The 11277-nt window shown below is 49.0% G+C and overlaps 4 protein-coding genes across 4 annotated transcripts; 2 read left to right on the forward strand and 2 right to left on the reverse strand.

The window, feature by feature from the left end:
* Positions 1–853: 853 nt before the first annotated feature.
* Z518_09645 (uncharacterized protein) lies at positions 854–1294 on the forward strand (the record flags this gene model as incomplete). Its single annotated transcript, XM_013412262.1, has 1 exon — positions 854–1294. One exon carries the CDS (start codon positions 854–856, stop codon positions 1292–1294), a length of 441 nt encoding a protein of 146 aa, XP_013267716.1.
* A 1837-nt stretch (positions 1295–3131) lies between these two features.
* Positions 3132–5447, reverse strand: Z518_09646 (uncharacterized protein; the record flags this gene model as incomplete). The annotated part of the gene is made up of 6 exons (XM_013412263.1): positions 3132–3672; positions 3724–5043; positions 5110–5132; positions 5180–5212; positions 5280–5307; positions 5383–5447. 6 exons carry the CDS (start codon positions 5445–5447, stop codon positions 3132–3134), a joined length of 2010 nt encoding a protein of 669 aa, XP_013267717.1.
* An 819-nt stretch (positions 5448–6266) lies between these two features.
* On the forward strand, positions 6267–7686 carry Z518_09647 (uncharacterized protein; the record flags this gene model as incomplete). Its single annotated transcript, XM_013412264.1, has 4 exons — positions 6267–6320; positions 6393–6624; positions 6677–7542; positions 7594–7686. 4 exons carry the CDS (start codon positions 6267–6269, stop codon positions 7684–7686), a joined length of 1245 nt encoding a protein of 414 aa, XP_013267718.1.
* A 579-nt stretch (positions 7687–8265) lies between these two features.
* Z518_09648 (uncharacterized protein) lies at positions 8266–8899 on the reverse strand (the record flags this gene model as incomplete). The annotated part of the gene is made up of 4 exons (XM_013412265.1): positions 8266–8410; positions 8477–8598; positions 8648–8710; positions 8759–8899. The coding sequence occupies 4 exons, from the start codon at positions 8897–8899 to the stop codon at positions 8266–8268; spliced, it is 471 nt and encodes a 156-aa protein (XP_013267719.1).
* Positions 8900–11277: the final 2378 nt, after the last annotated feature.

The following is an 11277-nucleotide window of genomic DNA, read 5'->3' on the forward strand; positions in this document are numbered from 1 at the left end:
CCAAGCTGGGCTAGGATGGTTTTGGCAACGGTGGTTGTAGCATTTCTAGAGCCTGGAACCTTCTGATTGATCACTTGCCATCATGACTAAATTTTCCCGCAAATCGGCGATTTTCTCTCCTCATGGAGGGGTGGATGCGGGGTCTTAATCCCTGGTGCCGCTTATGCAGGGAGTACTGACGTCGACCAGCTGCTGCAGGCGTGGGCCGGGGCGGCTGTGGGGAACCCCTTTTTCCAATAAAGGGGCACTCACTACTGGCCGACAAGGCGGATGCACAAAATACGAGCATTGGTTTCATATTAATCTAGAACGCCTGTCCTCTCGAACCCTCCCGGAAGAGGTTTACGTTGAGTGCTAATCTGCGGGCGACGTCGACAAACTCAATATGCGGCCCACACTCGACGCCGCGATCGAGCCGAGGCCGTAGCAGGGGCAATTTGATTCCCGAAGCAAAGCTCCTTGTTTCCGCCGCTCCTTTGGTTCGGCTCCATTATACGGCTTTTCAACCCCGACAGCCAGAGAATATATCATGACTCTATCATCAGACAGCGTAATGATCACTGCTAGGGACAGCAAGCTTGATCGCATCAGATTCCCCTCTCCATCAAACATCATAGACAATGCCATTCTCTGCTCCAGCAGTGCCATTACCTCCTCCAAAGGGTTTGGAGCTTCGACCGCCATTTGATCCCGCCGTTGTACTAGGAATGGTTATGCTCCCTTCAAGCACGTTCGGATCTTGTGGAGGCCATACGTAAACAGGCAGATGCCTTTACTGTGGACTCGTTCCTCGCCGATTGCCCTAATCTTGAGCATACAGAGTATAAAATCCCGGGCCTCGAAGACACTGCGGATGGCAACGTTATACTCTCCGCGTTCAAAATCTAAGACATCTACCAGCACCAAGCGCGCATGCGTCTATAATGTTCACGGTGGCGGTCAGATAGCTGGGAATCGCTTCTCGGCTTTGAGTTGGATTGCAAGCTGGTTTGATGGGATTGACATTGTGCCGATAACGGTTGAATATCGACTGGCACCGGAACACCACACGCCAGCCGCTCCAAATGATGCTTTCTGTGGTCTTGTCTGGGTGGCTGGGGTTGCACCTGCGTTCATTGACGCTGGAGGAGCAGAGGTGTTCCGCGATGAGGATGTGGCCTATGCATCGCAGTTGTGGAAGTGTGGTGTGCCGGCGGATCTACACATTTGGGCCGAGGGTTTCATGGCTTTGAGCCGATCAGTGTCCAGTCGTCCCTCGCAAAAGAAGCTGCGGCCACGACAAAGGCATGGATAAGGAGAATTCTGGGCTGTTCACAGTAGGCTTCAAATTCATGCAGTGGTCGAGCGATTGTCTTACGGCTACCAAATCGAGTTGGATCCCAGATCCCCTGATACATATAACCTGTTACAATTAACAATTTGATAGTGCCGTAACGTGGTCTTCGCGGGGAGTGGTTTGTGATGACTCCGCGGCCTCTCACAGTGGACGAGATCTTACCTCTCTAACTCAGAAGCCATGATGCCCGGCAAGGACGTAGTGGGCCGCTCTCTGATAGAAATGGATTGACGTTCCTCGCAATACCTCCACCGCATTAGTAAGATCAAGTACGTGCTCAACATCGCCCTGTTCATCGAATGTAGACGGTGTGCTCTCTCTGGGCCACAATGGCGGAATGCGATGTGATGGGGGATTGCAAACCCTCTCATTTTCACGATGAGTATCTCCTCACCACCAACGCTGATCACTAACTGGCCACCAGCAAGAGTACCTCGGCAAAACCGGTCTGTGGACGAAAGATTCAAGGTCACTATCGAACACCACCACAAAGAACATAGTCGGTGAGGTAGAGTAACGATTGAAGTGACGCTCGAAGTGGTTTTGCGGCGTGTCATGAATCCGCTGCTTCAGGAATAGCTCGCCGGGCAGTGCCCATGATCCACAAAAGATACTTTCAGGCATAACCGAGGTAGCTGGCTTGGAGTGTGATGTAAAGAAGAGGTAGTCCGGTGGACTTCCTGTCTGTGATAGTGTCAGGGTGGGGACGTATCATGGAAAAATGGTGAAGATCTGACATTGATATTACTATCCAGTGCACTATAAAGTACAAAACGAGAGACAAAGCACATGAAAGCAGTGCGAGGCTATCCTAGATACTTGTAAACAGTGGTATAGTCATGCTACAAGGCTCCCACGCAGGCAACCGGCGGGCCACAGCGGGCCTGCCGAGGCCGTTCGACGAATTCGGAAAGATTATCGAAGGGTGCCTAGTTGTGCCGTGACAGATAGGCTTCGTAAGAAGGTCGGGATGGGGAATTAGATGAGGATGAGTCCTAGCATTACTCTCTTAGATAGTGTAGTATTTTGCTGTTTGGTCCAGCTGTATACGAAGTCCTGAACGAAGATTAATGTTCTCTCGTCGGTGTGGCTCAATGATAAGATGAAGTACTAAGGAATCCAAGCGGGTAAGTCGTGTAGTTCGAGTGTGGTGCTAGTGGGTTGTTACTGAGGGTGCAGCCTCGAGCTTTTTGGGTCAAGACAACTTTTCAATTTACCCACGCACCAAAAAAATTATTTTGGAATAACGTATTTGATAAGCGAGTCGCCAACACAAGCGAGCCGCCATCTTGAAAACACGTAAAATCAAACTTTTCAACTCTGAATATCTCCACAACCCACTGAACAGAATGCTACAAGATTACAAATACGAGCTACCCACCACAGCACCTACAACGCACCAAGGCCCCAGAGCCCCAAGCCCTATAGCCATCCAGACCCACAACTTCAACTCCGTTTCGGCTCCCACTTTCCTATATCTAGATAACTATAAAATCTCGAGCCCTAGAAGCTTAATATGTTATAGATAATATAGTAATTAGCTCATATTTATAGCATTTCATCGCCCCCCCTGAAGTGGTCCATGGACTGGATCCGATCGGTGCTATGACACGTGACTCATTCTGTGCCAAGCTTTTACCGTTAGGATTATCGTTATCGATGGTCAATAACCAATTAGTGTTATCGGCTTATCGAAAGCCACACTGACTAGGCCCGATTAATGTTCAACAATGTCGCTGGTACGCCAGTCGCCGTGGGTTGTTGCTCTCCTGAGACATTCCTGGCTTTTGTCATCTTAACTCAAATTTGCTATAGTCTTAGACATTGGTCCGCCAGTGGAGAGTAGATTTTCCCAAAAAGGGTCTACAGAAACATCATCGAAGTCAATGCCGGAGCGGTTAATAGCCGTCGTGCTGCAGCTGTCTTGATCGCGAAGCTCTGAAAGATGGACCAACATTGTGTCTGGCGCGGTGAACAATTCTGGAATGCCTGTAGAACAAAGGAGAAGCAGTTCTTCGAGCACAAGAGTCAAGCGCGAAGATGCTCTCTTAGCGGCTGACAGTCTAGCGTTCGCTAGTTCTTCCATGCAAAAATGAGCGTTGTTGATGGAAGCGATCACTCTGCAAGACGTATCCGTCAAAGAATTTCGAGATTTGACAAAGGGTGAGATCCGAGAAGACAGCTGAACAAGAAGAATGCTGGCATATGTGCTCCACGGCCGAGCGTAGTTCCGCAACGTGAGATAGGTGACAATCGCGTCCATTGCTGAGGACGCCAAAGTTTCGGTCATCTGAACTGTACGCTCATATCTGCTGCCTTGTGTAATAGCTTGGCAACTGCGTGTCCAAGAAGATCTGACTGATAGACGCAGCATATGAGCAGCCTACGGACCATTTTTAGCGTTGGAGTTGTCTGGAAAGGGAGGAAACAGGGGCCGTTTACGAACCTCGTACACAATTACTTTCAGACGATATGTTCTGTCCATATCACCGGGCAAGATCGAACATGGTAACGACGTGGCATCCCATCTAAGGCTTGCGGGCAAATCATTTTCGGCTTCCATCAATAAATCATCGGTTATTTCAATCGCATTCAGGGCTGCTGCCTCCGTGGCTTTCAGTGAAAAGGAAGTGTCCCAGATCCGCGTCACAATTTTGCTCCATCTGACGCAGAATTTCAGCCAGTGGAAGAAGTCTTCTGGTGGTTTTGAAGGCATGGGCCACACGAGGCCAATAGAAGATGAATTATCTGCGCGGTCGTGCCACTCGTCATTCTCCATGTAGTGTCGAGCGGAAGTGCAGCGGAACTCGTCTACGAAGAAGTCGGTGTCTCGAATCAAAACAGGACGCTCGAAGCTCAGGGCAACCCGACGGTCCATATAGTACAGAGTCCACCACAAGAGGCGCAGATATTCTTGTTCCCGTATGGTACAAGTAGACCACGTACGCTCATTGTTCACGCGCAATGAATATGCGAGGTCAACAGCAATCGACAAGGATTTTGTTACACCGCCTCTCTTATCGAGCATGGTCATATAAATGACCTCGAGCATGTGAAACCTGAGAACATCGGTGTTCGGTTGCTCAGTCCAATCAAATTTGGTGAGCAGCATTGTGCTTTCCGCATACCACGACATCGACGCCTGTAAACAGTCGTCGTCACCTTGAGAACGTTGCTCGTCATTGGCAGAGACACCGTAGCCTAGGTAGGTTCCAATTGCCAGCAAGATGCATGTCAGTGCTGCGAGAGAAAGATGCTTGGCTAGAAGAGGTATTTGTGTCGACCTTCCCTGACATGTGCAATGAATGATAAAAAGGTCTGACAGTCGTTCATAGAAGTCGGACCGGTCCATGCACGGATAAAACAGTTCAAGCTCGTCGAAGCAGTGTTTTAATGTAATTCCGAGTTGCTGATCCGGGTACAGTTGCGAGCTCACATGAGTAGACGAAGGTTTTCGCGCTGCTGGTGGAGCAGTAGAAGCTGGAAAGTCGGGATTAGGACCAGGCTCGAGATCGTCTGCAAAGGGCAGGAAAAGCGTCGACCTGGCAAGCGAATCTCCAGGAACGTCATTGTCGTTGATTTCAATCGCATGATAAAACTGCCGTTGTGGCGATGGGTAAGGCAAAGACCCGAGAGCAAAGCTTGGGCTTTCCAATTGCGCATTTGGTACATTTTGATGCTGCCACGGTTGTTGGGAGCAGAAATTTCTGGATCGTCAGCGTGGAATCGAATCTTACGACGGACCCAGTAGCCCACTTATACAGGGCACATACCTTGGTAGAGGCTGTTTCAAGTCCTTTTTCCCAGTGAGCGACTCGGAAGGACCAAAGTGACAATTCCTACCTCTGCTCGTCCTGCAACCACGGCAAGGATCATCTCCGGAACACTGCCATTAGTCCTCAGTAAAAATAATTCCTCGAAAGTAGAAAGTTGGCAGACTTACTCTTATTTTGCGTCTTTTGCACTCGGAGCTGTGGACAGAAATATGTTGTCAACCGAAAGTTCTGTGCTTTTGCAAGCCCGGAGAGGGCCACGTGCTTACCTACCATGCTTTTTTCGCATATTTCATACGTTGGCGAGGTTGCAGGTCGTTGCTCACAAGACTGGACATGGCTGTCGAGTCCAGGACACCGATTAGAGAGATATGGTGGGCCAGATCGGATTCTTTTCTTTTCGCTAACATCACTTTTTGCTACCTCGGCTCATGAATCTCGTTTGGAGTTTGTCATTCTGAGCGAGTTCAAGGATCATGTGCCCTGCTCGGACCTCTGCCAGAGGGATGGGTTGGTGAGACACTCCACAGCCATTGGATTGCAGCAGGAGAAATCGATATCTTATGCCGAGATGCTGGATTCCGTGCGCGTGCTTTAGGTTCCGTGTCCTTGCATATGGCGGGGAAGCGGGGTAGCGGCGAATGACGGAAATGGTTTTGGTAACTCCCCATGAAACAACTCGGAAAGGACCCTCAAAACGTAGTCAAAAGGATTTCATCCGAGATTCGAAAGCCCGAAAGCCGAAGAGTGTTTTGAGATGACCCAGTTAAACGAGACATTCCAGTTCCTCAACTGGCTGGCGTGTGATACTTAAATAGAGAGGCGTCTACCGGGGGTAAAGGTTAATCTCTTCGCACAGCAATATTGACTCCCATAAAATGCATCCAACTATCGCATTTTCTGATGAGCTGCATCTTCAAAATATACTTCTTGTCGTCGGGGTCGCTTTTTTGTGCCTATGTGCGATAGCCTTGTGGAACAGTAACAGAGCAGGACTTTCACATGTTCCTGGCCCCTTTCTTGCACGCTACACCGATGTGTGGGCTGTATATGTAGCCTGGAAGACAGACCGAGAAGGCAACCGAGTCTCGTTCAATCGGGAGCTTCAGGCACGTTACGGAGATGTCATTCGAACGGGGCCACGCAGTGTCTCCGTCATGGACCCAGCAGCTATCCCACTTATCTATGGAGTCCGCTTGAAACTTGACAAAGTAAGTGGTCGAGGCCGACTGGTGGTGGTCGATCTAGAGCGGACATCAGACTAACAATCTGCAACGTTGTAGGGAGATGCCTACGTACCGTTTCGACAAGCCGGCGTTACCACGAGTCTTCTGAGCATTCCCGACGAAAAGACTCACGCCAAATACCGGAAGCTCGTGTCGAACGCTTATTCCTTGACTTCCCTCCGCGGCTACGAACCTTATGTGGATGAGATGGTCAACCGACTCGTCCAAGTATGCGATCACCACGCCGAAACACAAATGCCGTTGAATCTGAGTTTATGGTGTCACTACTGTACGTCCCAACTCGAGGAACCATATGATTGGATATTGAGAAAAGCTCGCAGACTGTTTCGATGTAGTCTCGAAGCTGACTTTGGGTCAACCTCTTGGATTTCTCGAGGGCCGAGATGCCTACTCTCTTATCCAGAGAATCAAGGCCTTTGGAGCCTATACAGGCGTGGTATCACAAATGCCGTGGCTGCATAAAATATTTCAAGATAATCCTCTGATGAGAAAGACCAAACCATCCCCTTTCATGCAAGTCGTTCGCAAGACTGTGGACGACCGCCTAAAGGATCCCGACGTGGAGAGCAAACCACGGCCTGACTTATTGTCGCATTTCATCGCGACGCACCGAGAATACCCAGATACCATGGACCCCTTTCAAGTATTGATTTTTACATCCGGGAACCTTATCGCAGGGGGACTCAGCCCCTCAAAAACCTTCAACGAAATTTGTTACTTCCTAGTTACCAACGGAAAGGCACAGGACAAGCTGTTTCAGGAACTGGAAGAGGTGAAATGCACGTTTCCGGCAAATTTTGATGAGGTAAGACATCTCGGGTATCTTGAAGGTGTTATCAAAGAAGCATTGCGTCTACACAGCTCCACCTCTTTCAATCTCCAGAGGGTGACAGGACCCAACGGGCTACAGCTACCAAATGGAACTCACATTCCACCCCGAATCAATATTGGCAGTCCAGCAGGGGCAATCAACCAGGATATTCGTGTGTTTGGAGACGACGCCGAGGTCTATAAGCCTGAGAGATGGATGCAAGGGAATGAATCACTCGAAACGTTCCAACAAAGGAGAAATCTTATGGAGAGAACAGAGTTATCATTTGGACAAGGTTCTCGGACGTGTATTGGAAAGAACATCGCGATCCTGGAGATGTTCAAGGCTGTGGCGACTCTGATGGGACAGTTTACGGTATGAAGATGTCATGACGCGTTGAAGAAACTCTTCTCATCAAGTTCACAGTTCGAACCCGCCGGGACTCCAAAGAAGGACCAAGTATTTGTGACTGTCCACCGTAGAGAAAAGATACGTGGTGTAGTTTCAGCAAAGAAGTGATCAGCCTCTATCAGATCAAGGGAGCTGGTAACATAGTGTGTGGTCAGTGGAGACCGAAACACACGTGCGAGTTAAGTCGAACCCTTTCTATAGATGAATGCTATGTCAGATTCTATATTCTATGATAATACCCGCCAAGTCACCTTCGTTAAATCGTGCAAGCTAACTGACGGAATGCAGGCAATCCATCAATCCATCCCTTCACAGCCGTATGCCTACCTCCAGGTATATGCTATCTCATATTGCGCACCCTATTTTCTTTACCTGATTAACTTGAGGTTGACAAATCAACCATGTCCGCAGCGCTACAAAAGATTCTCTGAGTATTTTTACCTGAGATCCCAAGGATGCCACTCGTTCGTGTTCGTAAGGCCAAGTTAAAAGATAACATCGTCAGCTCCATTGCCATTTTTCTATTTCCATTGAACTTTTCTCTACAATCGAAGCGCTGTAGTGCACCTTGATTCCCCGGACTTGGTGATGTAGCGATAGGCTCGAGATTCCAGGCGCAGACCCACTGGGTGATTCTCTTTTTGAAGCAAAATTGACGGCGAGGAGCTCCTGAAAGTCCTATCGCAATCACTTACAGCAACTGGTTTTGTTGGTGGCACCATTCGTCGTGCCAATAGTGAGTACCGACAACTCGTTGGATGAGACATCGATAGGAGGGCTTTCCGTGAAGAAGTCGGTTGTCTTGATATGGAGTTGATGGATCTTGACCGGCCTGTGGATAGTTTAGTTAGCTGAATGATCTCCACAGAAGCGAACGACCAGGGCGTCCGAATCTTACATCACTGGTCGATCTTCCATTTGCGGGTTATGTATCAGGTCAGAGACATTCCATACAACGACATCTTCGTCATCAATCTTCTCATCCCGCTTAACAGCGTCCACTACTCCTCCAATTTCATTCTGACTCTACAAAGTATATCTATCGCCGGCGAGGTCTTTTGTCACCCACACGCGATGTTGGGCGAATAATGCATGCTTCGACTGGATAGAACTGTGGATCTGCAAACAGGAGCTGCCTCGTTGCTGGTGTGAATTTGCAGCCGACGGGTTTTCCACTTACGGGATTTATCTTGCTCTTGTTGACTATTTTGATAATCCGGCTGTAGCAAGGCGCTGCATCGGGGCACCGAGTTCGATCGATTGCTTCCTGTCGCACCTCGTAGAAGATGCATTTGAAATTGATCCCCTTGTTTATCCACATAGGATGTGACTCCTCAACCAATTCTGGTAATAATGGCCCGTCCGGTTCACCAGTTTGCGTGTTTCAGGCCGATATCACTGTCTTGTTCGTGAAGGCAGATAACATTAGTAGCAACTGTTGCAGTGCTGTCAGGACCAGTCACAACGCCATCAAAGTGTTTAATCACACTGAGAAAATCGCAGTCGAAAGAGAGATTGTTCGCGCAGTTCCCAGCTCCGCCATCTCCAAAGTCGAATGCCTGCTTTCTGGGGTCTGCATGAGGTTGTTGATAAAATAACGGGCCCGAATTGAGATGTGTTGAATGCTCTGTCATTGGCAACTGGTTCTGCCAGGTTGCTGATATTTATACACATTTGGCTGACCCCGTTTCTTCTCCTATTCCTACCCCTATTATCCCAAAAAGGGGCACTGGTTACCTGTTCAACTGTTCAACAGTGGGCGTTCTCTACCGCTACATAGTACCTAGCCACCAAAAAAAAAAAAAAAAAAAAAATGGCAAGCCTCTTAGTCCTCTCCCGGCTCCCACACACCATGCTAATGAAAGTTGAGATAGAACCTCTCAATGTCCCAGTACTTTAGCAACGCTTCAGTCATCGTTGTCGCAGTCTGGGGTTAGAACGATGACCAAGGCCCTTTCCCACAACGAAATCCTCTACTCTCGCGACCCCTGCGCATCATCGCTTCCTCCGAGAGCCCGCCTTATGGAGGATTCTGTGTATCTATGAGTGGACCAATCCATCAATATTCGGCAGATGAATCATATTGGACTCCTCTCAGTTCCAGAGCCTTGGTTCTTCAAGATGAATTCCTCCCCACTGATGACTCTTAAATTCCGTGAGAGGGATATCTCCTGGCAATGCTTCTACACCGAATCAATATCTGAGTCTGATTCCGTCGGCCGGGCTGTTAGGCAGAATAGCCACAGGTGATGTGAGTAGACACAATGTCCTCCAGCACCCAATCCGTCGCAAGTCTCGCGTTCTCCACGCGAATGCTCCCAGCAGTATAACTTCGCTTAGATCATACAATGATAGTAGACTACCGATCCAAAATGGCCGAGTACCCATTGTTCTGCCCCTGCACCATGTTATTCGTAACTCCATTCTTCAAATAGCACCTCGTCGGATGATCATTTCCCACTGCAATCGTCCCGTCATACCCCCAAACGACCCCATCACAAGTCACCCCTTCCACCACGTCCTCACTCCCCAAACTCCCGTCAAAACCCGCGTAGAATGAGAGCTGACAATTATACTGAGCGCAGGCTGTGATGCAGTTTTCGAGGGAGCTGATGTTGTAGATTTCCTGAAAGATATAAGGGGCACCACCGTCAGAGTCGAGGACGTACAGGTCGGATTGGCAGTAGAGAATGAAGGCGCTAGTGGTGGAGTTTAAGGTGTAGCCCATGTTAGATGCGGGGTTGATGGGCAGGCGGTTTGGGGGGGTGGTTGTCGTGGTTGGTTTGGTTTTGCTGGAGGGTTGAGAGGTCACTGGCTTAAGCCGAAAGGGTGGCAAATGATCAAACCAATTGGATATACAGAAGAAGATATCGAGATGGAACGAACGTACGAGCAATTTCCCACGGTAATACCACCTCCAAGTCCACTCCCAAGCGCATCTCCGAGAATAAAAGCAATCAAAGTCACTGATAGAATTATGAGCGGGATCCCACAGAGGCGCTTTTGCTGAGAACGTCTTCCTGCCTAATATCGGTCGCGGGAAAAACTCCTACACAGCCTCTAATGTTAGCGATTAAGGGGTTGGTGGAGCCTTTAATTGGTTCGATAAAACGTGGGGGCCAATCAAATGACCTAGCCAACGTCCACCCCTCTCTACGCAATGAACGACCATACCACTCGACGGCATGTGTGAACAAGTCTGTCAGACATATGTCCACGCGCGGAGGGGTTTGCTAAACGTTATCCAAAGTCAAGGAACGTACGCTACCTATTCCGAGGAAGCCTGCCGCCTTCTTTTCCTTGCCAATGCGTAGGGACTGCTATAAACGCAATTCGCGATGCCTCCTCATCCTTTCTTCAATCTTTGAGCGATAGGGAAAATCTCTTGCCTATATGTCGATAGGGATGTCCTTCAGGTCCACTAACGGATGAGATACAGTACTAAGAGCAGAAGCGTCACGAAGAACCCGCTGGCAAAGACGATCCTCGCTCTCTTCATTCGATTCGAGACCATCCTCTACCATTTTTTTCTCTTGATCACTTTCGGCCTCTACGATCTCGTGTTGGGCTTTAAGGACTTTTGGGATGTGCGAACATGGTGTCACCCAAATCCGCATCGGTCGAAGCCTTTCTCGTTGGACAAGTCCCTGTTTCCAGATCTGCTCGCGCAGCTCGTTGCTTAAGCCCGTGGAACTATCA

The sequence above is a fragment of the Rhinocladiella mackenziei genome (assembly GCF_000835555.1).
Source record: "Rhinocladiella mackenziei CBS 650.93 unplaced genomic scaffold supercont1.8, whole genome shotgun sequence".
NCBI lineage: Eukaryota > Fungi > Ascomycota > Eurotiomycetes > Chaetothyriales > Herpotrichiellaceae > Rhinocladiella > Rhinocladiella mackenziei.